The sequence below is a fragment of the Microtus pennsylvanicus genome, chromosome 7, assembly GCF_037038515.1.
Source record: "Microtus pennsylvanicus isolate mMicPen1 chromosome 7, mMicPen1.hap1, whole genome shotgun sequence".
NCBI classification, from domain to species: Eukaryota; Metazoa; Chordata; class Mammalia; order Rodentia; family Cricetidae; genus Microtus; species Microtus pennsylvanicus.
In genome coordinates this window covers 5,142,987-5,170,429 of record NC_134585.1, presented here as the reverse complement: position 1 = coordinate 5,170,429, position 27,443 = coordinate 5,142,987, and the positions used below count along the sequence as shown (strand labels likewise).

Here is a 27,443-nt window from a genome sequence, read left to right as displayed (position 1 = left end):
GCCAAGAGCTTAGACGTATTCCTAGGTGGCTTTAACATCTTCGGTTAATCCGTTTCTTTCTTCTTTTTTTTTTTTTGGTTTTTCGAGACAGGGTTTCGCTGTGGCTTTGGAGCCTGTCCTGGAACTAGCTCTTGTAGACCAGGCTGGCCTCGAACTCACAGAGATCCGCCTGCCTCTGCCTCCCGAGTGCTGGGATTAAAGGCGTGTGCCACCATCGCCCGGCTCAGTTAATCCATTTCTATTCATCACCACGAGGCTGTGGCCTACGAGTAAGGTTCCGGTGGCGTCTTTCTCCATTGGCAGCTGCATGGCGTCTCCTTGACTCTGCCTACTCTCTCAATCTTTGTTTGGGTTTCCCGCATGGCTTTATTCTGCCCTACCATAGGCCGAAGCAGCTTCTTTATTAACCAATGGTAATAAAACATATTCATAGCATACAGAGGGGAATCCCGCATCATTTCATTATTCTCCCTATCACATGCCACATAGCAGACTTGTATCCTAAATACGCAGAGTTTGTAAATAGGCCATGAATGCAAAAAATGAAACGAAAATTCAACTAAATAGCATTCATGGCCTTAAAAATAACAGTGGGCAGGTTAACAGATAGAACTCTTACACTCTGGAGGCAGAGGCAGGTGAATCTCTGTAATTTTGAGGCCAACATTTTTTATATAACAAGTTCCAGGCCAGCCAGGAATCTCGAGCCCCTAAATAGATTCTCAGGTCTTTTCCCTTACAATGAGACAGAAGTATAATAACCATAAGTATATTCTCCCTTCATTTAGCATTATTGCCTTTTAAGGTATCTACTCTTCAATTTAAAAAACAAAATTAAAAAAAAACATTTTAAGCTACGTAAGGCTGATGGCTCAGTCTTGTAATCTCACTTGGGAGGCTGAGACAGGAGGATATCGGGTTCAAAACCTGCTTGTGCTACAAGATGAGTTCAGGACCAGCATGAGCCATTTAATGAGACCTTGTCTCAAAGAACAAAATAGAGGGCTGGAGACACAGTGCAGTGGAAGAGCACTTGCCCAGCGTGACATGGGTTCAGTCCCCAGCATGGAGAAAAACTACCCAAACCACACAGCCCTCATTCCTGCCCTTCGTGTTCCCGTTGAGCCCAGGCGGTATCCCTAAGAAAGCCTGTGCAATGTTTTCTTCTTTCAGAACATAATTAACTACTGCATCGCTCTCCCCAAAGCCAACTCCACCAGCATCCTGCTCTTCCTCACCTCTGTGGTGGCTCTGAGAATCAACAAGTGCATACGCATTTCCTTCAACCACTACCCCATCGAGTTCCCCATGGAGCTGTTCCTGGTAGGTGTCTCTGCGGCGGACTCCACAATTCCACCAGTGATTCTAGACACTCGCTCTTGAAAGACGCACAAAACATATAACCTAGGAGGGCAAAGATAACACTGTAAAAGAAGAACCACTGGCAAGGAGATGGTTAAAAGTGTTTGCTGTACTTTTGACCCCAGCACTTGGGAGGCAGAGGCAGGTGTATCTCTGTGAGTTTGAGGGCAACCTGGTCTACAGAGTGAGTTCCAGGATGGCCAGAGCTACACAGAGAAACCCTGTTGAGAGAGAGGGGGAGAAGGAGGGAGAGAGAGAGAGAGAGAGAGAGAGAGAGAGAGAGAGAGAGAGAGAGAGAGAGAGAGAGAGTTGAGTTGTGCTCCCAGTTGCAACTCCAGGAATCAGATGTCCTCTCTTGGCTCCACGGACACTCCTCCATACATATGCCACACACACAAACACAAAAATAAGAGTAACATAAATCTCTCTTTAAAAGACTTGTAAGGAAACATTAAATCAGGTCAAAGCTGATAGAGGCTTTTGTTCTGTTGAAGAGTTATTTATTTGAGTATAGGTGTTTTACTGCATGTGTGCAAGGCAGCACATGCATGCCTTCTGCCTGAGGAGTCAGAAAAGGGGGTTGGATCTGGGCTGGAGAGATGGCTCAGAGGTTAAGAGCACTGACTGTTCTTCCAGAGGTCCTGAGTTCAATTCCCAGCAACCACATGGTGGCTCACAGCCATCTATAATGAGATTTGGTGCCCTCTTCTGGCCTGCAAGCATACACGGAAGGAATGTTGTATACATAATAAATAAACAAATCTTTAAAAACAAAAAAATAAAAAAGGGGGGTTGGATCCCCTAGACCTCGAGTTACAGAGGATCCAGCTGCCATGGGAGTGCTGGGAATTAAACACAGGTCCTCTGCAAGAGCAGCCATTGCTCCCAACCACTGAGCCGTCTCTCCAATCCCCTAAATACAGTTTTAAATGTGTGCCATTCTTGTAAAATTCTCTTTGTGACTCTGGTTCTTGTTCTCTCTCTTGTTCGTTCTCTCTCTCTTTCTCTCTCTCTCTCTCTCTCTCTCTTTCTCACTGGTATTTTTGTTTTGTTTTTTTCGAGACAAGATTTCTCTGTAGCTTTTAGAGCCTGTCCTGGAACTAGCTCTTATAGACCAGGATGGCCTCGAACTCACAGAGATCCACCTGCCTTTGCCTCCCAAGTGCTGGGATTAGAGGCCTGCGCCACCACTGCCCGGCTTCTCACTGGTATTTTTTTTTTTTTTGATTTTTCGAGACAGGGTTTCTCTGTAGCTTTTGGTTCCTGTCCTGGAACTAGCTCTTGTAGACCAGGCTGGCCTCGAACTCCCAGAGATCCGCCTGCCTCTGCCTCCCGAGTGCTGGGATTAAAGGCGTGCGCCACCACCGCCCGGCTTCTCACTGGTATTTTAAAATAGAGTCTCACTATGTAGCCCAGACTAGCCTCAAATTCATAACAGTTCCCCTGCTTCAGCTTCTCCAGTGCTGGAACTTCTGCCACGTGCTATCAAACCCGGCTGTGACATGTTTTGTTTTTATTTTATTTTTTAATTTATTATTCTTATGTATAAGCTGAGCACACAAGCACCTAAGTTCTACAGAGCATGGGGGAAGGTCAGAGAACAGTTTGGTGGGGTCGACCCTCTTCTTCCACCGTGGGTTCCCCGGGTATTAGATTCGGGTCATCAGCCTAGCACCCAGCAAGTGCTTTGACCTTTTAAATCAGTCGTGTGTTTTGGTTTTTTAAAAAATTTAGGTTTTGCTCAGGCATACTTGACCATAGGAATTTTATATACTTGCTTGCACACGGAGAGGTTTTGGCATGTTATGTTATAGGTTTGTCAAGTCAGTGCCTCTACCACCACACAGGTGTCTCTCCTTTGCTTTGTCTTCATTTGAAACAGGTCTTGCCAGTCAGCTCTAGCTAGAATCCAACTCTCAGCTTACCCTCAAGTTCTGGGGTATAGACACAAAGCCCACAGCCAGCTAACAGATACAGTGCCCGTGGCCAGCTAACAGATACAGAGCCCATGGCCAGCTAACAGACACAGAGCCCACAGCCAGCTAACAGATACAGAACCTGTGGCCAGCTAACAGATACAGAGCCCGTGGCCAGCTAACAGATACAGAGCCCACGGCCAGCTAACAGACACAGTGCCCACTGCCAGCTAACAGATACAGTGCCCACAGCCAGCTGACAGACACAGAGCCCAAGGCCAGCTGACAGACACAGAGCCCACAGCCAGCTAACAGATACAGAGCCCGTGGCCAGCTAACAGAGACAGAGCCCGTGGCCAGCTAACAGATACAGAGCCCACGGCCAGCTAACAGACACAGTGCCCCATGCCAGCTAACAGATACAGTGCCCACAGCCAGCTGACAGACACAGAGCCCAAGGCCAGCTGACAGACACAGAGCCCACAGCCAGCTAACAGATACAGAGTCCGTGGCCAGCTAACAGAGACAGAGCCCGTGGCCAGCTAACAGATACAGAGCCCACGGCCAGCTAACAGATACAGAGCCCGTGGCCAGCTAACAGATACAGAGCCCGTGGCCAGCTGACAGACACAGAGCCCACGGCCAGCTGACAGACACAGAGCCCACAGCCAGCTAACAGATACAGAGCCCACGGCCAGCTAACAGATACAGAGCCCGTGGCCAGCTAACAGATACAGTGCCCACAGCCAGCTGACAGACACAGAGCCCACGGCCAGCTGACAGACACAGAGCCCATGGCCAGTGATCATCTTTTCATTGTGAGAACATTTAAGACCTATCGTTTCCCAGTTTTCATGTCTCCAGTACACTATTGTTAACTGTAGGCCCCAGGCTGTACCATTCTCTACCGGAATGCTTATGTTTTAAAATGTGAAAATGTGTTATGTGTGTGGTGTGTATGTATGCACACCTGTGTGTAGACCAGACGTTTCCTCCTCTGTTGCTCTCTACCTTGACTTTTCTTTGAAATTTTAAAAGGTTTTTTAGAAAATTCCCTCTATGTGTGCATGCCCAGGGAATGTCCATGTGAGTGTAAGCTCCGGCAGAGTCCAGAAGAGGATATTGGGTCCCCTGGAACAGCAGTCACAAGATGCTTCTGAGCCAGTGATGTGGGTGCCAGGCACTGAACTTGTGTCCTCTGGAAGTGAGCACCTCTCCATCCCCTCCTCTTTGTTCTTTTGAGAGAGACTCACTGAACCTGGAGTCATGATTAGCCAGGCTGGCTGGCCTTGGGCTTCTTGGTACGCATGCAGCAATGGGTCCTGTGCTGGAAGCCTGAGGAGAGAGAAGCTGCGGCACTTCCCAGTGTCCATCCGAGTATCAGAGACCAGGCCACAGGAGCCTGGAGAATCAAAACATAAGGCCTCTCTTGACTTTGATGTCAGGACGGCCCACATTTCACTCCCTGTCATGCTGGGGCCTCTGCACCTCACTTCTGGAGGCAATGCATGATATTTAATCATATGCTTCTCCTTTTAACTCCGGACAGATTCTTGGCTTCTCCATACTTACGAACAAGATAAGCATGGCTACAGAAAACAGCAAGATGCTGATCAACATGATTCCATACAGGTCAGTCATTTCACTTGCCTTGCCTCTCTTTTGTTTGTTTGTTTTTGTTTTTTAAGATTTATTTATTTATTATATATATAGCGTTCTTCCTGCATGTATGCTTGCAGGCCAGAAGTGGGCACCGGATCTCATTAAAGATGGTGTGAGCCACCATGTGGTTGCTGGGAATTGAACTCAGGACCTCTGGGAGAGCAGCCATTGCTCTTAACCAATGAGCCATCTCCCCAACTCTGTTTCTGATTTTTTTTTTGAGACAGGGTTTCTCTGTGTAGCCCTGGTCTGTCTGTCCTAGAACTCAGCTCTGTAGACCAGGCTGGCCTCGAACTCAGAGATCTGCCTGCCTCTGCCTCCTGAGTGCTGGGATTAAAGGCGTGCGCCACCACTGCCAACTGGCGTCATTCCACCTTTCAAGATTGCTTTTCCTTTATTTTTCTGTGACAGGGTCTTGCTTTGTAGCCCAGGTTGGCCGCAGGGATGACAGACGTTACCTTCATGGCACTGTTCTTCCCTTCTGAGCACTCTCCCCAGGCCTCCCTGCACACAGCCCGGTCATAGGTGCCCCTGGCCATACTTGGCACAGGTACAATTCTCAGAGTTTCAACTGGGGTCAGGTGTAGAACGGAGGCTGTGAACAATCAGGCCAGCACATCTCCTGTTTCTTCTTTAGTCACCCTCTGTCACTCTTCTCATAAGAGAGCCTGTCTGCTAAGACACCTGCTGGGTGCCCAGAACACCAGAGCCTTGATTCTTTTCTCACAGAGCCCCACCCTTGTCTGATTAACTTTCAAGAGCAGAACAAGAAAGCCAGGCATGTAGTGCCCGTGTGTCATCCCAGCATTTGGGGAGGAGGGGGAGACAGGAGGCTCAGGAGTTAAAGGCTAGCTTTGGCTATACATCAATCACCAGGCTAGCCTGGGCTGCTTGAGACCACCCTCTCCAATAAATAAATAAATAAATAAAATAAAACAAACCAAAAGAGGTGGGATGAGAGATCCATTTTCTAGTGTTCTTGATAGAAAACAGGATTCTGTGTTCAGAGGAGACCTGTTGCTTTGCCATCACCCACTTGAAGGTGAATTACACAGAGTCCTGCTCTGCCTCCCTGGGTACTGGGATCAAAGGTGTGTGTACCACCATGCCCAGCAACTTGCTTTCTTTTTAAACATTTTTTTCTCTACGTCTGTGGAGGGAGGAGCGTGCATGCCAGAGTGTGCACCTGGAGGGCAGAAGACAATTTACAGGAGTCAGGTCTCTCCTTATACTGTGCGCGTCCCGGGAATCACGCTCAGGACGGCAGCCGTGGTGGAGAGCATCGGTGAGCATTACCCCGAGCGCTCTCTCAGCCTAGTTCGTATTCTTCATGACTTCCAAAGCACACAGTCCACTTCAGCTAATCTTTCACCATAAGATTCACATATAGAGAAGAAAGCATTTCAAACTCCAATTTACACATTGCTTCAAATATTCTTTATTTGAGCCACCCTCTTTTTTAATACATGGCTGTCAGGAACGGGTAAAACTGGACACTGTAACTTAACTCCTGTTATGCTCTTGTTTCCTGGTGTTGTTTTCTGTTGCTTTCAGTGGTGGTTTTGGCTTTTGTGATACAGGTAGTGCAGACCAGCGTTGAATTCCTGATCCTCCAGTGTGCACATCAAGTGCTGGTACTATAGATGTGCTCTATCATGCCCAGCTTCTGTGTTCTTTTTAATCCTAATTTGTTGAGCACAGGGTAGTGATGTACACCTTGAAACCCAGCACTTGGGAGGCAGAGGCAGATGTGGGCCTGTGAGTTGGAGGCCAGCCTGATCTACAGAGTGAGTTCCAGGACAGCCAGGGCTACACAGAGAAACCGTGTCTCAAAAAGCCCAGAAAGAGTATGGCACAGACAACAGCAGGCGGGAGGGCCAGCAGCTCGTGTTGCTGAGTCTGTGTGGTCAACAGTGTTTATCGTTTACCTCTTTAGAATACCCATGTTCTCACCCACCTTCATAAATAAACAAAGAGGGAGAGGTGGGCTTTAAGCATGAACTAAGAAGTTTTAATTAGATAAGCTTTTATTTGCTCTGCAGAAAAGTCTACCACAAAAATAGAGAAAGGAAAGATGGAACATATCCATGCTCCTAAATTAGGTTTAAAGGATTGTGTCAGCATGAAGTTATATATACTTCATACATACATATCTATATCTATATATATAATCTCTCTCCCAAACCATCAGGATTTCTTCTCCTTTTTTTTGTCTTTTCCTATCATGAATGATAAACACACTTGAAGGTTAATCCTCTCATGTCCTGAGAAGAAGCCCAAGTGGTCCTGTCATATTAACAGTTTATAGGCTGGTCAGATCTCTTCCATTATAGCCATGAAAAGCATTGGCTGGAAATGTCTGCAGCCTCTGGAAGTTTCTATAAAACTGGCATGATCTCTTCCTTACACACTCGGTAGAGTCCACCAGTGCAGCTATATGGGCCTGGAGGTTTCACTGTGAGAGGGAAGGTTCTTAACTATAATTCAGCTTTAAGTGTGCGAATCTTTAAAGTTTATTTTTGAGATAGGGTCTTAGGCAGCCTAAGCTTGAAGTCTGGCATTGAGCTCCTCCAGATTCTACTTCCCATGTTCTGGGTTTTTCACAGGCAAATGGTCATACCCAGCTTGTATGTTACTAAACAAAACTCCTGTTGTGTCTCAGTCCCTTTCTTGTGGTAAAATACTCTGTGGCAAAAGCAACTTAAGGAAGAAGGGATTTAGTCCGGCTTATCCTGCAAGCGCACAGCCTCTCATGCCGAAAGAGGTCAAGGTGGCAGAGCTTACAGTGGCTGGTGACAGGGTAACCCACGTCAGGGAGCAGAGGGCGAGGGGTGCACGCCGTGCTCAGCTCCTTTCTGACCAGGGAACAGCACTGGCCACAGTGGGCAAATCTTCCCACCTTAATCAATGCCATGGAGGAAACCCCCCACCTGACATGCCCGGAGGCTCATCTCCCAGGTGACCAGATTCTTCAAGTAGAAAGTAGGCACCAACCATCGCACTGTGTGTAATCACTGTGTCTACTTTGGGTTATCTGTCTCTCCTGGAGAGCACTCCATTCATCTGAGCCATTCAAAGTATCTATTCATTTATTCTGAATGATCAAACCCATTGGCATAAAGTTGTTCGCACCACTCCTTCATCATCTTGTTGATACCCGCAAGATTCGTTCTTTACAGTACACAGTTCAATGAGCCAGGCGTGATGGTGCACAACTATGGCCCCAGCCCTGGGGAGGAACTCCAGGTCAGCCTGGGATGTCTGTTGTTCTGAGTCAAAAAGTAAAAACAAAACAGTCCAGGAGAGAAGGTGCGGTGGAGTTTGTGTGGACCTGGAAGGGAGAAGAGCCCTGTCGTGGAGCCACTGACTCTAAAGCATCCAGGATGTAAGTCAACCTCCACACACACCCCAGGATGCTCTCAGACAGCAGTGGAACATCCTCCTCCAATCACATCTGGTGCTTGCCCTCACTGTAACTTGGCTCGGTTCATTGGCCAGATGCCGCCTCCATTGCTCTGTCTGTCCTGCGGCCTGCCTGGCATGAGGAGGAGTGGGTGCAGTAAGGGACTCCCCGCCACCCGGCAGTAATCCCAGTCTTCCGTTCCAGCTTCGTGTTCCCGGAGACTCCAGAGTTCGGCATCCTTACCAAGATTATTTTACAAGCCATGTCTTTATCTTTAGTGAGCTCCTTTCTGCTCATATCTCTGGGCAAGAAAATTGCCAGCTTACATAACTACAGAACCAATTCCAACCAGGTGAGGGATTGTTCTCTGCTGTGAGCCTCACACCAACATTCATTACTCTTTAACGGGTCACCAGGACCATAATCTGACTGTAATCACATACGGGTTCTGAGAAGTGGACGATGTGTAACTCTGAACCCGCTTGAACTCATACAACACGTTATTCCCCTAGAACAGATATGGGGCAGAGAGGCAAAGGAATCAACCAGGTGGGGAGGCACATGCTTGCTGCCCCAGTACCAGGGAGGCAGATTGGCCAGTAGCCAGGCAGGAAGTAGAGGCGGGACAACGAGAATTCTGGAAAGAGGGAAGTTTCAGTCTGCAGTCGTGACCCAGCTGCAGAGAAAGCAAAGTGTGACTACCTCGCCAGAAAAGGGACCAAGCCACGTGACTAAACAGACAAGAATTATGGACTAATATAAGTTATAAGAATTAATAAGAAGCCTACTAGTTAGTAAGAGCTACTAGGCCAACCAGTTTATGATTAATGTAGACCTCTGTGTGTTTCCTGGGGACTGAGTGACTACAGAACCGGGTGGGACAGAAACCTCTGTCGACACTTCCCTGTGGCCGAGGAAGGCAGGTGCATGCTAGGGCACCAGCACCACGAGATCGCACACGGAACCAGGCTGCCTGTCACTACGACAATACCCTCCCTGCCTTTGGCGTTTGCTTTTATCTTTTAGGAAAAAAATTCTCCAACTACTCTGAAAGTGGTACTTTCTCAAAAAGTCAGGAGGGACACAGAAGCAAGTGGTGCCCCAGCCAGACACTTAGGTTAGTGTAGAGAGGGGAGAGGCCAGCACTGAGCTCTCTCTGTGTGTCTGAGTCCCAGGGGTCATGGGAAAGAGGAAAAGGCAAGCGTCAGTTTTATTACTTTCAGAAAGTACTTCCCTTACGGTCAGAGGCTAGGGCAGAGACCCAGCCTAATCTAGGTCAGATCGGCCCTCCCTGTACGCTTCCTGAGGCTACATCCAAGTGCTGTCGGAAGGGCGTAAGAACCCTAACTTCAACCTCACAAAGCAATGTGCCTCTAGCTCAAAATCAGATTCCTCAACAGAATGTGGGCTCAAAGGCTCCGCTGTCTCTCCACAGGATTTAATAGCCATCGGCCTTTGCAATGTGGTCAGCTCTTTTTTCAGATCGTGTGTGTTTACGGGAGCCATGGCCAGGACTATTATCCAAGACAAATCCGGAGGAAGACAGCAGGTGTGTTGAAAGGGAATCCCGTCCCTAGTGTGTCCCCATAAGGAAAGAGATGTACATCTATCCCATGGCTGTCTGCATGTCTGTTTGCAGAAGGGCATCGTCTGGGTTGATTTCATTGTAATGTTCTAGTCAGTGGGAAGACTCTGGGAAAAGTTTAGGTTCCACACTCACCTTAATTTTTGCTCATATTTTGTCTTAAAAGTTATTGGAGGGGTGGGTTGGAGAAATGGCTCAGCAGTTAATTGCTTCTTTCCCAGAGGACCTGAGTTCAATTCCCAGGACCCACATGGCAGCTCACAATTGTCTGTGACTCCAGTTCCAGGGGATCTGGCATCCTCATAGACATACATGAAGGCAAAACACCAGTGCACATAAAATAAAAATAAATTATTTTTTTAAAAAGTTATTGGGAGAGGCACATGGTAGCATATGCCTGTAACCCCCAGCACTCATCTCCTGCCCTATTGGGGGTCTGGAGAGATGGCTCAATGGTTAAGAATACTTCTGCTCCTAGAGAGGACCCAGGCTTGATTCCCAGCATCCACATCAGGTGGCTCACAAACATCCGTAAGTCCGGTTTCGGGATATCCAGCATCATTGTCTGGACTCCTGGGGCACCAGGCATGCACATGGCGCAAATGCATGCATGCAGGCAAATTCTCATCCACATAAACTAAAAATCACCTTTAAAAAGATGAAACACACCGGACGTGGGGGTGCACACCTTTAATCCTAGCACTCAGGGAGCAGAGACAGGCGGATCTCTGAGAGTTAGAGACCAGAGCGATCTACAGAGGGAGTTCCAGGACAGCCAGGGCTACACCATGAGATCCTGTTTCAAATACAAAACAAAGAAAAGATGAAGCAGACTGAAGCTGGGAAGTTTTCAAAGCACCAGCAACACAGGGACAGATGAGGCCTTTATTTACCCAGGAGGTAAAATGGGTGGAACTTCGGGCTGCCAGTGAGGGGTCTGCTTGGGGGTGGAGTTTCTAGGTTGTGCGAGGAGAGGCTAAAGTTTTGAAGGAATAGGAGCCATATATCTTAGGAGAGCCATAGCCCTAAGCGGTGACAATAAAGATTAGAGGGAAAACTGGAACTTTGCAGTCAGCAGTCACATGACACTTAAGAAGGACCTACTAAGTGTGGTACACTCCACTAAGATCCTAAAAGGCAGGTGTGCTCAACCCTCAACTCCTCTAAGAAAAGCAAATGGCGCACTTCCCAGCAAACAGAAGGCCTCAGTTGCAGACAGGGAGCCGCACGCTCCTGACGGTTTCTCTCCAACCGGCTCTATCTCCTCAGTTTGCATCTCTGGTAGGCGCAGGTGTGATGGTGCTCCTGATGGCGAAGATGGGGAACTTCTTCCACAGCATGCCCAACGTAAGTGGCTGAGCAGCTCGAGGAAGTCAGGATGGGCGGGATCCTGGGCCAGCACCCACGTGGCAGCTCGCAACCTTCTATAATGAGTCCCCAGGGATTTGCTGCCCTCTTCTGGCCTCCTCAGGCACTTCATGCATGTGGCACACATACATACATGTAGGCAAACATGCATTCACATAAAAATAAATTCATCTTCAAAGGAAGAAAGATGGAATCTTGGTAGAGCGTTACTGCAGAGAATTGTATTTGCCTGGTTCCAAATCTTTTTTCTTAAAATAATGACATCTTGGAGCCAGGGAAATGGCTCAGTGGGTAACGGTGATTGATATTCAGCACCCATGGAAAAAGCAGGTGCGACTCTATGCACCTGTAAGCCCAGTGCTGGAAGGAGGTGGGCAGAGGCAGGAGGATTGCTGGAGCCTGATGACTAGCTAGCCTAGCTTTAAAAAAATGGTGAGTGGTGGCGCATGCCTGTAATCCCAGCACGCAGGAGGCAGAGGCAGTCAGACCCCAGTGAGTTCAAGGCCAGCCTGGTCTACAAAGTAAGTTCCAGGACAGCCAGGACTGTTACACAGAGAAACCCTGTCTTGAAAAACCAACGGGAAAAAAAATTGGTAAGCTTCTGGTTCAGTGAGAGACCTTGTCTAAGGAGAGTATGGAATATGGCGAGGAGTGATAGCAGGGCCTTTGAGGTTCTCCTCCGTCCTCTTACACTCGCGGACCAACTCAGACAGTTGGTAGTGTCTCCATTGTAAGTTAAACATTAAACATGATTGTTTGGGATCCATGTCTGTATGTAATACATGTATATATTCATGTAAAGCAAGATCATGCTAAACTCACAGTGAGTGGTCAAGAAAGAGTCACAACTGGTCTCATTGAGCTGCAAGCTCAGCTGTAGGTGTGGGGACTCTGTGAGTAATGACAGAGCCAGAGTCAGAAGCGTGAACCCCATTGCTAGTGAGACTCACTTAGCTGCTTCCAGAAGGCCTTGGTCTGCCTTTGTGTCTGCACTGGTCCCTCCATTGCTGTCACATGGCCTCTCGGTTATGCAGAGCATTAGGAAGACAGGCCTGCAGACTGACCCCTGCCTCTGTTCAGCTGCGTGTCTGCTTCAATGTATCATTAGAAGACAGGCCTGCAGACTGACTCCTGCCTCTGTGTTCAGCTGCATGTCTGCTTCAATGTATCATTAGAAAACAGGCCTGCAGACTAACTCCTGCCTCTGTGTTCAGCTGCGTGTCTGCTTCAATGCATCTCTTCTTCCCTTTGCTTGAGACATGACCCGACCTTTAGCCATATTGTGTGTGTTTATTACACCTGTAAGCAAGTGACTCTAAGCAATAATACAGGCTGATGCCCAGATACACGGAACATAGCAGAATGTTAACAGTGGCTGTCTCTTCAGTGATGGAAATAACAGAGACCAGGTATGGTAGCATACACTTGTAATTCTAGCACCCAGTATACAGAGGCAGGAGGATTGCCTGCTAGCCTGATCTATGTAGTGAGTTCCAGGGTATCCAGAGCTACACAGAGAGACCTTGTCTCAAAGAAACAAAAATTTTTAATGACATTATTTAGGAATGCAATTAATTTTTAATGAAGCAAATGTTTCCCCTTAATATTCAGAAAGGACACAGCTTTGCCGTATGTGGCTTTACGATGAGATTTGTTTCCTAGGGCTATTCCTCGCCTCAGATTAAAAGAAAAAGAATCCAGTGAGGCGGTGGTGGTGCACACTGTGAGTCCCAGCACGTGGGAGGCAGATCGATGTCTGTGAGTTCGAGGCCAGCCTGGTTTACCATGTGAATTTCAGGAAGGCCGGGGCTACACAGAAAAACCTTGTCTCCAAAAAAAAAAAAAAAAGGGAAAAAATGAAAGAAAGATGAAAGAAAGAAAAAGAATTCTACAGCCCCCTGTGAAGTTAAGATGCCTTCTTTTTCTGCAATTTCTGACACTGTTTTTTTTGGGGGGGGGGTTATTTACTTGTTATTTTGGTTTTTTCAAGATAGGATTTCTCTGTGTAACAGCCCTCGCTGGCCTGGAACTCACAGAGACCCACCTGCCTCTGCCTCTGCCTCCCGAGTGCTGGGATTGAAGATGTGCGCACCTTGCCTGTCAGACTTGACACACTATTGAGGAAACTGGAGAGAGACGGAAAGGGCTTTTTGTGTTTGAACCGTGAGCCAGACCTTGGGTGTGCTGTTCGTTTAAAAAAAATAAAATAAAACAAACTCACACAGCACTTGTAGAGGCAAGGCTAGATTTTGTGTTTCCTTTGTGCAGACTTGGGAATGCCATCCCTGAATGGAGAACAAGGCAGTTAGGGCGGTTCCTCTTTCCCTCACAGGCTGTGCTGGCAGGGATCATCCTGAGCAATGTGTTACCCTACCTCGAAACCATTTACTATTTACCCAGTCTGTGGAGGCAGGACCAGTACGACTGTGTGAGTACAGCTGCCAGGGGGTGGAGAGGTTGGGGGGAAGACGGATGGAGTTGGAACCTGCAGGGGGAACAGAACCAGCCGGAGCCGAGCTGCAGGCAGCATCGCTAAACATGTTAGAAGGGGCCATCAAAGGATTCGTCTTTCAGTGCTCAAGAGCCTAGAACCTACGTAAGGAAGCTGGGCATTGTGACACACGCTCAGACTGCCAGGACTGGAAAGGCAGAGGCAGGGGGATCACTGGGGCTCGCTGGCCATCAGCCTAGCCTATGAGGAGCTCTAGGCCAATGAGACCCAGTCTGAAAAACACAAAGTATATGTAGTTCCTCTGGTCTCCACATGCAAACACACACGTGTATACTCACCTCTGCACACACCAACATGAGCACTCACATACATACACAAAAGAAATAAAATTTTAAGCCAGGCGGTGGTGGCGCACACCTTTAATCCCAGCACTCGGGAGGCAGAAGCAGGCAGATCTCTGTGAGTTCAAGGCCAGCCAGGTCTACAAAAGCTAGTTCCAGGATAGGCCCCAATGCTACAGAGAAACCCTGTCTCAAAAAACTAAACAAAACAAAACAAAATAGACTAAATATGCCTAATAACTATTACAGACATTTAACTATCATCCAGGAAAGAAATAAAGGGAAAGATGTCAGGAATGTATCAGAGAACTGCGACAGGCTGGCACCTCGCCATCTGCTCATTTTCACGGTCTCCCTCCCCTCCACCCTTTCCCACAAGGTTGTTTGGATGGTGACGTTCTCCTCCGCGATCTTCCTGGGATTGGACGTCGGACTGCTGATTTCCTTGGTCTTTGCCTTCTTCATCATCACTGTTCGTTCGCACAGGTACTCAGCCTCTGGGGGGTGGAGGACAGCCACGGCCAGGCAGGGCGCTGGGACCTGAGACAAGCCCATTTCCTTCCAGAACCAAGATCCTCGTCTTGGGTCAGATCCCCAACACCAACATTTACAGAAACATCAATGACTATCGGGAGGTAAGGAGCCAGCCCAGGTATGGGGGAGATGGCTCAGTGGATAAAGCCGGTGCCATGCATGTGTGAGGAGTTCACTTCCTCCGAGCTCACTGGGATCTCAGGCTTGGGAGGCAGGAGAGGACAAACTGGGTATCTAGGCTCATTGAATCCTAGAGCTCTGGATTTCTGGGAGAGACTCTGCCTCAGTCAACAGTGGACAGCAATGGAGGACAACTCTTGACCTTAACCTCTGGCCTCCACACATGCACCCCCTACACATCAGTGTACATGCACACACACATGGAAGGGGGTGTGGAGAATGGTCAGCTCAACCCCAAACCCTTCACCAAGGCACTGCAGCCCACTCACGGGCAATGGGCTCCAGGGGACAGGTAGTGTCCACACCCCCTCCAGCCAGCAGGGGGCCCTCTCACCGTGGACTCCAGGGAGAAGAAGGCTAGATAGCAGTAAGACATGGAAGAGTACACCAAAGCAGGGGGTGGCAGCTATGGAGGTGTTTGCTTGCCTTGGACCTCAGCGCACTGGGGCAGAGGCAAGCACAGCTCCAACTCTAGTTCCGAGCTAGCAAGAGGTACGTAGTGAGAAGAGAGAGAGCGCGCGCTAGGAGCTGAGGTGGTGATTTTCTAGCCCTCAACTCACTGAGGCCAGAAGTTCTCTTCCTCCCCCTCCCAGCCCTGCCCCTCTAGACAGAGTTTCTTTGGAGCCTGTTCTGGCTAGCCAGAACTCGCACTGTAGACCAGGCTGACCTCGAACTCACAGAGATCTGCCTGCCTCTGCTTCCCCAGTGCCAGGATTAAAGGTGTGCGCCACCACTGCCTGGCTAGGCCAGAAGCTCTTGAGGAGCCATTAAAGCTGTGTGGTTCTTACTCCCTGAAAGAGCAGAGGCCTGTGCCCCACCTCAGCGTGTCTTGCAGGCGATGCTCATCCCTGGGGTGAAAATCCTGCAGTGTTGCTGCTCCATCACGTTTGTCAATGTGTACAAACTGAAGCACAAGTTGCTAAAGGAGGTGAGGACCGCCCGCCAGGCACCCCTCACGCCCTGGGCCTCTGTCTCCACTGCCTGTTTCCTGTGTGACCCCTCTTCTGTCTCCCAGGTCAACATGGTGAAGATACCTCTTAAAGAAGAAGAAATATTCACCCTCTTTAACAAAAGTTACACCAATTTATCGGAGAACAAGATCTGTAGGTGTTTCTGCGACTGTGACGAGCTGGAGCCAGAGACCAGGGTGAGCCACGCCTGTCCTTCCTACTTCTCCACCCGTTTCCTGTAAAAAGGAAGCAGCCATCCCCTTTAAGGAAAAAACAATCCACTCCACACTAAATAGACTCTGGCTATGGAGAGAGAGCCATGAGAGGTTGGGAGTGATGGTGGGGGTAGAAGAGGAATTGGAGTGGAAGAATGTGGGGTGGGTCTGATCCCAACGACATAGTGTGTGTGTGTGTGTGTGTCTTGTCTGTCTTTCTTTCTTCCTTTCTTTTTTTCTTGTTTTTTTTTTTTTTTCGAGACAGGGTTTCTCTGTAGCTTTTGGTTCCTGTCCTGGAACTACTCTTGTAGACCAGGCTGGCCTCAAACTCACAGAGATCCGCCTGCCTCTGCCTCCCGAGTGCTGGGATTAAAGGCGTGCGCCACCACCGCCCGGCTCTTTTTTTTCTTGTTTTTCAAGACAGGGTTTCTCTGTGTGGCCCCGACTGTCCTAGAACTCACTCTGTAGACCAGGCTGTTCTTGAACCCAGAGATTGCCCTGCCTCTGCCTCCCAAATACTGGGAGGCAGGTAGTGAATCTTTTCACCAACTGGCTATCTTTTAATATTTTAATATTAATATTTAATAGTACATATATACACACATATATCACACACATGCACTTATGCTTGCATGCACTCAAGCACATATGTCAATGCACATATTTTTTTTATTAATGTTTTTTTGGCAGGACTCACTATGTATCCCTGGCTGGCCTTGAACTCACAGAGATCCACCTGCTTTCTCCTCCCAAGTGCCAGGATTAAAGGTGTGCACCCCATTCCTTCCTACTGCCTCTGCCTCCCAAATGCTGGGATACCACCACACCCAGCTTGTTGTCGAGGTAGGATGTCACCGTGTAGTCCAGGCTGGTCTCAAGCTCACAGTGGTCATCCTGTGATATCACAAATCCTGGAATTACAGACGTGTGCACCACACCACACCGAATGGCTTTAAAGTTTAGCAGTCCATAGCTAAGCTTGTTTTGCTTACCTATTCAACTCCCGAAATGTGTAAGATTGGTTTAAAGCACTTCATGGGGTTTAAAATTGAATTAGGGAGTCAACTCTCTAGCAATTGGCATAAAGTCAGCCTCTTCCACATTTCTGGTTTGTATAATCCAGCATAAAATTTTAATATTTTCTCCTTTCTAGAGGGTAAATAGTGGTACAATTTGAATTTTTATTTTTCAATTTATGTATATGTCTATGTGTATGCATATGTATGTGTATCATGTATATGTTTGTGTGTCTATGATGTATGTATATATGTGTATATGTATGCATGTGTGTATATAGCATGCATGTATATGTATGTGTGTATGTATGTATCTGTATAGGTTGTGTGTATGATGCATATGTGTGTGTATATATGGTATATGTGTGTGTGGTGTATGTGTCTGTGTATGGTGTGTGTGTATATATGCATGTGTGTATATATGGTGTGTGTGTATGTAGGCACTTACACAGGTCAGAAAAGCATCAAATCCCCTGGAACTGGAGTCACAGATGATTGTGAGCCACCTGAACTGGATGCATGGAATTGAGCTCTGATCCTCTTCGGGGCAGCAGGTGCTTTTAACCACTGAGCCATGTCTCCATTTGGACTAGAAAGGAAGTAGGAGCAGTGCAGTACAGCAGCAGATGAGTTTGCGCCCCTGAGCAGTGTTTAGCTCCTCACAGCACAGGCGGCTCTGGTGTATAGAGAGTGGCACGGGCTGCTGAGAGACTCTGACGCTAGTGCTGGCTCAGAAAACAGAGTTCTCTGTACCAGAGACTTGGCCAGGACCCTGAGGCTCTCAGTCAGGCACGATGCGGTGGAGGGTGAGGAAGAGGGGGCAGGGGAGTGATCACGAGTACAGTGACACTCCATTTGCAGAGGCCACGCTAGGACCGTGCACAGTGCGGCAGCTCCTGCCTCTCGGTGTCAGCTGCCCAGGTCTCTTGGGAGACTGGCGAAGTCGTCAGAGATAAAGACAGGCTTCCCAGAAATGACCTGCTGTAGTCCTAAGAAGGCCGAGGAAAGACTGTTGCACACATGCAAGAAGGTGCTGAGGAAAGCCTGACAGAGCGTGTTACAGGTCTGAAGAAATGGCTCAGTCGCTGATTGACAGCACACACTGCTCTTCCTGAGGATCTGGGCTTGGTTTCCAGCACCCACAGAAGGTGGCTCACGACTGCCTGTAACTGAGTTCTAGGGGAGCTGTCACGTGATGTATTCAGCCTCATGTATATGCTGTATAATACATACACATGCATGTAAAAAGAAAGAAAGAAAGCACCTTACAGGAAGTCAATGAGGTAAAGCTTCAAAGGGGAGATGGGGGAGCTAGGGGACACACTGCCTTTGCCTTTGCCCCTCTTGAGCCTCACCAGGGTCCCGCCTTCCCCGTCATCCCAGGTCGTCTACACAGAGCGATATGAAAGCAAGCAGGAGCATGACCACTCGTCCATCAACCTGATCCGCTGCTTCTACCTGGGCAGCATAGACACGAGCGAAACCACTTCCGAGGAGCAGATCCCCTACACCGTGTCTTCCACGTCACAGAAAAACCTAGGGCAGAGCTATGAGGACATGGAGAAGGCCTGGCTGCCCAGCAACGTCTCAAGGACCAGTTCACCGCCTCCGCCTGAGCCCTCAGAAAGCTTAGCACAGAGTCGGTCCAGATCCGTCATCGTCCCTTACTCAGACTCGGGTGTGCAGTTCAGCACCCACACCATCATCCTGGACTTCTCCATGGTGCACTATGTGGACAATCAGGCTTCGCTTGTGTTAAGGCAGGTAAGTACCACAGAGACCTGGCCCTAGGCTCTGAACCCCTCCCACACATAGCCCCATCCCAGTGTAATTCTGTGAGTCATGGTGTTGCTCAGATCCTAGAGTGGGGACACCAAAGGTGGCGTAAAGTCAATCAGAATAAGAAGGAAATGAACCAGCCCTGGTCTGTGGAACTAGAGCAGTTAGTTCCCTAGACGTGGCTCATTCATTTCTCAAGGTTGGGGGCGGTGCTTCTTAATATCGCTGAGGCAGTACCTGCCCCACCCACTGTGGAACTCCAGGACAGCTATGGAGGACCAGACACCCCCTGCCCTCCCACCCTCCCCTACCCTCCACCTTTCAGCTGCTCCTGGCCCTGCCTATGGGGTGTCAAGAGGGTCCCCCTCCTCTCCTCTCTGCAGAGCCTCTGCTTCTGCCACAGAGCAGGCAGCAAGGCTGCCTGGTTACCACGCTGGCTTTGTTGTTTTTCCTTTTCCTTTCAGACACTTCTCTCCATCCCCCCCTTGCTCACAATAGCTCCCTCCCAGCCCCCATGGGTCTGCTCACTGTGAGCTGCGCTCCTTTGATGGGCATGCCCTCCTTCTGACTTGGATCCGGGTTTATGAAATCTTCACACTCCTGAAGAAGTAAGCTTCTCTCTTAAGGGAGTCTGGCTCCTCTTTGAGCTGAGGCATGAGAAGCTTTTCAAAGCCGGAAAACCTGTGACTGGCTGTGCAAGGCGGGCTCCCTAGGGTTCCTGAGCGAGCGCTGTCCTTCTGCACCTCACTCCTGAGATGCCCAGAGTCTGTTTCCTCAGAAGCAGCCCCTAAGAGTTAACATTGTGAGCGTCCCTAAGACTGGAGATGTGGCTCAGCCGGCAGAGCACTTGCCCAGCATGCTTGAAGCTCTGGGTTCCTTCCCCAGCACCAAAGAAACTGGTTGTGGTGGCACACACTTATAATCTCAGTGCCTGGGGATGGAGGCAAGACATTTGGTGGCTCAAGGTCATTGCCAGTCACTTAGTGAGTTTAGGCCTGAGATCCTCCTTTACTTTTATTTATTTTGTTTGTTTTTCAAGACAGGGTTTCTCTGGGTAGTCCTGGCTATTCTAGAACTAGCTCTGTAGACCAGACTGGCCTTGAACTCAGAGATCTTCCTCCTGAGAGCTGGGAATAAAGGTGTGTGCCACCACTGCCCAGCAAGATCCCTTTTAAATCCCTTTTAAATACCCCTTTCGCCACTTTTTTTAGCCCTGGCTGTCCTGGAACTTGCTTTGTAGACCAGGCTGACTTTGAACTCTAAGAAATCTGCCTCTCTCTCTCTCTCTCTCTCTCTCTCTCTCTCTCTCTCTCTCTCACACACATTTTCTTATTTAGACAGGGTCTCACACTGTGTAGCACTGGCTGGTCTCAAACTCTGGAACTCACTATGTAGGCCTACCAGACTGGCCTGGGACAAACAGAGATTTGCCTGCTTCTGTCTTCCAAGTACCGGTGTTAAGTGTGTGCTCCACCACGCCCAGCCCTCACCACCCGTTTAGATCCAAATGTATTTGATGTGGTCTCTTTTCCAAACTTTCCATCGTAGGCCTTTGCACGGGACCAGGCTGCCTTCCTCTCGTCTGGTGCTATACTGATTCCTTTAGAGTGACTGAGGTCACATGATCAGATGCAGCCTGCAGGATGGCTGCTCCACATACGCACACCTTTGCCTTCCATCCTTCCAGCAGCCCCCATAACAGCCCTGTTTGGAAAAGTCCACGGCTTGGTGCTTCGGAACTTCAAGCATCTGGCTTTTCCTGGCTCTTATCATCCCCCCTCTCTCGCACCCACACCTGACCCACACAGTAGGCCTTCCGGTCTAGGCAAGCCAGGATCCTCTGCCTTACTGTTGAGAGACGCATGGTCCACAGCTCTGTCCTGCAGTTTAGGCTTCCTCATGCTTCTGCAACGGTCCTGTGCATTTCTCACTGTAGGAATTTTTTATGGTCCACTTGCCCTAAATAAAGAACATGGGGTAGAGAGATGGCTCAGTGGTTAAAAGCACTGGCAGCTCTTCCAAAGGTTGCAGGTTCAGTTCCCAGCACCTACATGGCAGCTTACAACTGTCTGTAACTCCAGAGGCTGAATGTCCTCTCTGCCTTTTTGAGCACCAGGCACACCCTGCAGACATACAGACTCACACACATGACTAAAAATACATCTTTTTTTGCAAGGAGGGTAACTCTTTGTAACCACTCTCTAGGATGTTCCCAAGAGCATCCTCGCCCCATCTATCCTGAGCTGCCTCATGTAAACATCATCGTGGGAACCGTCTTCCTGCTTAGGTTTTAAGCACCCCTCCCCATCACTCCCCACCCACATGAGATGCACTGATGGGTATTTGTGTTCCCAGCCGTGGTACTCAAAGGCCCACTCACCCAATGCTCCTAGGCTTGGAAGGAAGAAGTAGTGAGCGGCTGATGAGGCGTTAGACCCAGTCAGTGGGTCATTTCTGGGGTGCATGCAGCGCTCTCACTTGGGCTATCTCTCTCCCTGCAGATATGCAATGCCTTCCACAATGCCAACATTTTGGTGCTCATTTCGGGGTGTCACAGTGAGTACCCTTCCCCCGTGAGAGATTGTATGTCTCGTCCCCCAGTGCTCTGCTCCAAGGCGCTGACACCTGTGTGTCTGGCTTTGGTTTGTAGCCTCTGTGGTCAAGTCATTGGAGAAGAATGACTTCTTTGACCAAGGCATCACGAAGGCCCAGCTCTTCCTCAGCCTCCACGATGCAGTGCTGTTTGCCTTATCAAGGAAGATGCCCGAGCCCTCGGAGTTAAGCATGGATGCAACTGAGACAGTGATACATGAAACCTACTCGGAGTCAGACAAGGCAGGATGCTGTGGAGCCTCAGGGCTGGGGGAGAAGTGGGGAGAGGGGGGTGTCTGATGAGAGGTAAAGGGTGTTCACGGAAGGCTGGGCTGCATGCACCTGTGCCAGAAGCTGACACAGAGCAAGCTCTGGGACCAGTCATGAATGGCAGAGACTGCCACAGCCCCTGGTGTCCCATGCAGGACCCCCACCCCAGCCGGCCCAGCAGAGGCCTCAGGCATCCTCATCCATAGCCCTATGGCTAGTGTCACACCAATTGCTAGAGATCTGAGATCCTCGCCTGGCCTTCCAGACTCTAGAGCCTCCCTTACCACCACCTCCAGACGAGTCTTAAGTCTGATGAGTAGAAGCCATGTCTGCCCTCCCAGGACTTGGGTGATTATTTACATTGTGGGTAATGAGGATTCATGACCAGATACAAGAGAGGAGGACACATACATCCACAGTCTGAACCATTTCTTAACCCTAAATAGAGACCTGAGTGGGCTTTGGGCTTCCCAGATCAGAGTCCGCAGGGAAATTAAAACATGGATAGGCGCGCAGTGTTATCTAATGGTCGGGAATTATTTTTCAGTCAACACTTTTGTTTCTGACCTGCTGGGCTTTAATAGTTTGCGTTTTTATGACAAGAAAAATGTGCCGCGATAAGGTTTTAATTTTTTTTATTTTTATTTTTTTTTAAAGATTTATTCATTTATTATGTACACAACATTCTGCCTTGATGTATGCCCGCACACTAGAGGAGGGCTCCAGATCTCAGTATAGGTGGTTGTGAGCCACCATGTGGTTGCTGGGAATTGAACTCAGGACCTCTGGAAGAGCAGTCAGTGCTCTTAACCTCTGAGCCATCTCTCCAGCCCACGATAAGGTTTTTAAAATAATTGGAGAAGTGAAAAATACACAGACTGATAGAACCCAGATCTTCTTCATCCCCCTCCCCCGGGCTTTGCTGAGGTGTCTCACAGGTCATGTGCCTCATTTTTCCAGAACAGTTTTTTTTCTTCCCTGTCACCGAGATCAGAACGTAGGGCTTCTGGTTTGTTCTGCCACCCACTCCTGTTTATAAACCTCAGAGCTCTTCAGGTTCGCCCCTGCCCGTAGCAAGAATTCTCCTGAGGACTGGCAAGATGACTCAGTGGGTAAAGGCACTGTCATGGCATTGGAATCCACTGGGAAAGACTGTAGTTTAGACTGATGAATTCATTCTTAATGCTAGCAGAGGGACAGCAACCTGAGAGCCAAACAGCATTGTGTGCGGAAGGGAGCTAAAGGCAAGGTTTGTAAAGGTGGATATCAAAGGTGCACGTCACACCATCTGCAGCATCCACGGCTGGGCAAGAGGACTGGTTTCTCCTTCCCACTGCACGGTCATAAAAAGACCTCTGCACTTCATTCCCACCCCACAGGATTGGGCGAATTCACAAAAGCAGGAAGCACTGGTTAAATGCCTCTCAGTGGGGATGCCATTGTCCCTTTTTTCTTGGTTATTTGTTGTTTGTTTTGAGGCGGGTTTCTCTGTGTAGCCCTGGCTAACCTGGAAGTTGCTCTGTAGATCAGGCTGACTCTGGTTCTGGGGCCAACACTGCCTGACTTCATTATTCTAGTTGAATCTCACACTAAATTACCAGGTGATGTTTGGATCTAGAAATCACTGGAAACTGAACTTTTTCTCTTGTTGGAACTAGAGGTGCTACCCTGGAGGTGGTACAGTCCAGGGTGGCTCTGACCTCAACTCAAGACTTGAGGTTTTTCTGGCCCATCCAATGGCAGAGTGTAGGTAGTTTCCCTATAGCTCTGCCCTGAAAGCCATCAAAAGCGAGGTGCAGCTGGGTGGCTCTGTCCAGACCGTCAAACAGCCACAGAACAAAAGTGGCCCCAACTCCCAAGCTCACTCCTTGATCTTTAACCATCTACCTAGTTATGGCAATTTTCAGGGTGACTTTGATTGGTATTATGGTATCTTCAATCAGAGGTTGTTGTTTTGGTTTGGTTTGGTTTTTGGAGACAGGGTTTCTCTGTGTAACAAACAGCCCTGGCTATCCTGGAATTCACTCTGTAGACCAGGGTGACTTTGAACCTGCTCTGCCTTCTGAGTGCTGGGATTAAAGGTGTGAGCCACTGCTTACTCAGCTTTGTTTATTTTTCTTTTTTCTTTTCTTTTCTTTTTTTTTTTTTTGAGAGTCAAGCAATCCTGATGATTTAATTGCTAATCCAAGACTACTCCTCTCTTTCCCACCACAGTGGGTATTAAGTTCCAACATCAGTCTTGAAGGCCAGACAAATGTTAGCACCTGCTGACCTCTATTGAGTAAGCCTTCCCCATTCTCCGGCTTGAGAAACTATTTTCACATAAACATTTTGTGAAAGCGTTTATAGCTTAGGGTTTGTTGTTGCTTCGTTGTTCTGCTGGCACCATGCTGTTTTGATCAGCGTCACTTTAGAATACATTCGAACACTGGTTAAGAAGTCTCGGGTTATCAGCATTCTAGTTCCCAATTTCCTAACTCATTATTACCATTATTCTTCAGGCTCCGTCCTGTCCTCAGAGAGGCAAACAAAATCCCTGTCAAGGTTTCCCCGAGAATCACCCCAAAATACAGAGGAGGTTGAGATGTGTATTGTTCCACTTTCCTTTCTTTCTGGGCACGGGTTCTCTGCATTCGTTCAGTCTCCTAGCATTGCAGTGACAGGAAGGTGGCTGGCTCCAGAGACAAATCCCCTGGAGCAGGAGTTCTAAGGACTGTGTGCTACCTGATGTGTGTGCCAGGAGCAGACTCAGGTCCCTCAGGAAGAGACCAGTGCTCTCACTGCTGAGCTGCCATGCCCTGTTTTACTTTTTTTGTTGTTGTTAATTGCCTTTCAGAACAAGTCTTCGCCGACTGGGTGTGCTGGTTCACTTATAACCCACCTGCTCAGGAAGCTGAGGCAGGAGGATCACTTAAGCTCACAAGTTTGTCAGCAGCCTGGACAGTATAGCAAGACTGTCCTTCCCAATCCCAAACTAAAACCACAGTAAAAGTAACTTTATTCTGCACCAAATGTTCCAATAGACAGCTGTGCAAAGCAGGCAGAGGAAAACCCAAAGGACAGGAAAGGATAAAGTTTAAAAATTATTTGACCAACTTTCTGGAGAGTTCTACCAGTCATGAGAGGGTTCACTATTATTTCTCATGGATTTTCTTTATTAAAAAAAATTACAAAGTTATCAAGAAGGCTCAGCAAGTAAAGGCACTTATCACTCCAAACCTGCTAACCAGAGTTCAGTCCCCAGGACCCACGTGGTGGAGGGAGAGAACTGACTCTCTCGAGTTTCCTCTGACTTCCACATGTGTGCCCACTCACACACCTGTGTCTCCTCACACACCTATGTCTACCCACACATCTGTGCCCACCCACACACCTGTGTCTTCCCACACACCTGTGCCTACCCACACACCTGTGCCCACTCACACACCTGTGTCTCCCCACACACCTGTGTCTCCCCACACACCTGTGCCCACCCACACCACACATGTGCCCCCACATACCACACATGTGCCCCCACACACATCTGTGCCCATACACACCACACATGTGCCCACCCACACCACACATGTGCCCATCCATACCATACATGTGCCCACCCACACACCACACATGTGCCCACCCACACCACACATGTGCCCACCCACACCACACATGTGCCCCCACACACATCTATGCCCATACACACCACACATGTGCCCACCCACACCACACATGTGCCCATCCATACCACACATGTGCCCACCCACACCACACATGTGCCCACCCACACCACACATGTGCCCACCCACACCACACATGTGCCCACCCACACCACACATGTGCCCACCCACACCACACATGTGCCCCCACACACATCTATGCCCATACACACCACATATGTGCCCACCCACACATCTGTGCCCACACATACCACACATGTGCCCACCCACACACCACACATGTGCCCCACATACACTATACATGTGCCCCTAGATGCCCCCCACACCTGTGCCCACACATACACCTGTGCCCACACAAGTGCACACACACACATGCCTGCCCATGTGCCCCCACATATACACACTCACAAATATGTAATAGTTTTTTATTTACTAGCACTTATCCACTATTTCCTTTGATAGTACATCCTGTTGCTGAAGTCAGGGTCCCCAAGACAAGGGGAGCAGGAGTGATAGGTCTTGATTTGTTGCTGGATTGATGGGAGAAGCTGCTGGAGTGTGTGCCCTAAGTCTGGAGTGAGTGTGCCTTCTGTTGGGCATCATCACCAACGTCCTTTAACAAGCACCTCTCTGCTCTCCTGACATTAAGGGCCTGGAGCAATGGCTCTGCGGTTAGGAGCATGCAGGTGCTGGGAATTGCACCAGGGTCCTCTGGAAGAGCAGTCAGTGCTGTGTTCTGAAACCCTTGACTGCTTGGAAGTGGAATTCACTGGCAAGTCTTTTTTTTTTTTTTTTTTTTTTTTTTTTGGTTTTTCAAGACAGGGTTTCTCTGTGGTTTTGGAGCCTGTCCTGGAACTAGCTCTTGTAGACAAGGCTGGTCTCGAACTCACAGAGATCCGCCTGCCTCTGCCTCCCGAGTGCTGGGATTAAAGGCGTGCGCCACCACCGCCCGGCTCACTGGCAAGTCTTAACCCTCCAAATGTGTGTTGTTTCAGAATGGGAATCAGAGACATCAAACCGGCGGTAGCATCTTAGAAGCTCCCCAACGTGCAGGCTCAAACTACATCAAGACCCACCAGCCCATCAAGGATGATTTGGATTTTGACCTGAACCTGGATTCTGGACAGAACAGTGGGTTGGGGCTCAATCTGGACCTGAACCTGGACTTGGACCAGGAGTCAGAGTTGGAACCTGAGTCTGAGCTGGAGTCTGAGATCCAAACCAGATCTGATCTGGAGACAGAGCTAGAGACAGATGCCCAGACAGAGCTTGAAATGGAGGAAGAGCCAGAGCCAGAGCCAGAGCCAGAGCTGGAGTCAGAGAAAGAGAGGAGGCCCCAGCCTAGGACCCGGATCAGGGCTCACAGCCCCTGGCGGAACTACTTCACTGCCTATCGCTTTGGGAGTTCGAGCCCCCAGTCTCGTATTCCATCTCAGATGCCTTCAGAGGAGAAGAAACAGCCGCATGCTCATCCAAACTTGCCCCACGGTGATGAGGACACTTGGTAGGTGAACTGGGAAGAGAGAGCAGGCAGATTATTTTGGCGAATCCTCCCTGCCCAAAGACACCACTGGGGCATGAGATCTAGACTGGGTACAAGCCACCCGTTCTGGCTCTGTAACCCTGCACCTGCTGACTTCCTTCTTTCTGGGTTACGGGATCACATGCCCATCACATTCCCAGGCTGCATGACTCAGGGTCCACAGTTGTCTCTGAGGTCTGTCCCCAGGAGTCCCAGTCTTCACCTTCCCTGCACACACTCCACGTCTCTGCCAACTGTGCCAGATTGTCTCTGACTACCTCCTCTCCTCTCCATCCCCCTTTCTCCAAAGAAATGAGGCTCAAATAAAATACATGACTATACTTAAAACATTCAGACTTTTCCTGCCTGTCTCTGTATCACACAACCCTGAAGAAATGCCAGGTGGGAGGGACGTCAGAAGGGAGCCAGCAAAAGAAAACCCAGGCAATATTTGGAGCTGACATGCAGGAAAATATTGCCACCATCCAGAGGGGCCGGGCAAAGGTAAGCTGGCTTTCAGGCCTGGAGCACTAGGACCTGCTTAGCAGACAGCGCTTTTGCCATCCCGCTTTCCCTACTTCTGGCTTCACAGTCGTCCAGAGGCGCCCGCGGCAGTGGACGGTGACAGCCATTACCA

General features: G+C 49.0%; 1 protein-coding gene across 1 annotated transcript in view; it reads left to right on the top strand.

Moving 5' to 3' along the window:
* Nucleotides 1-27,159, top strand: part of Slc26a8 (solute carrier family 26 member 8) — a 53,973-nt gene extending 26,814 nt beyond the window's left edge. The window contains exons 7-20 of the mRNA XM_075978787.1: nucleotides 1,174-1,323; nucleotides 4,828-4,910; nucleotides 8,548-8,695; nucleotides 9,779-9,892; nucleotides 11,198-11,275; nucleotides 13,629-13,724; nucleotides 14,469-14,575; nucleotides 14,655-14,724; nucleotides 15,639-15,731; nucleotides 15,819-15,950; nucleotides 18,368-18,748; nucleotides 21,265-21,319; nucleotides 21,414-21,598; nucleotides 26,280-27,159. Of these exons, the coding sequence (XP_075834902.1) occupies nucleotides 1,174-1,323; nucleotides 4,828-4,910; nucleotides 8,548-8,695; nucleotides 9,779-9,892; nucleotides 11,198-11,275; nucleotides 13,629-13,724; nucleotides 14,469-14,575; nucleotides 14,655-14,724; nucleotides 15,639-15,731; nucleotides 15,819-15,950; nucleotides 18,368-18,748; nucleotides 21,265-21,319; nucleotides 21,414-21,598; nucleotides 26,280-26,792 (2,205 nt within the window). The 3' untranslated portion in view covers nucleotides 26,793-27,159. The remainder of the gene's footprint in view (nucleotides 1-1,173; nucleotides 1,324-4,827; nucleotides 4,911-8,547; nucleotides 8,696-9,778; nucleotides 9,893-11,197; nucleotides 11,276-13,628; nucleotides 13,725-14,468; nucleotides 14,576-14,654; nucleotides 14,725-15,638; nucleotides 15,732-15,818; nucleotides 15,951-18,367; nucleotides 18,749-21,264; nucleotides 21,320-21,413; nucleotides 21,599-26,279) is intronic.
* Nucleotides 27,160-27,443: the final 284 nt, after the last annotated feature.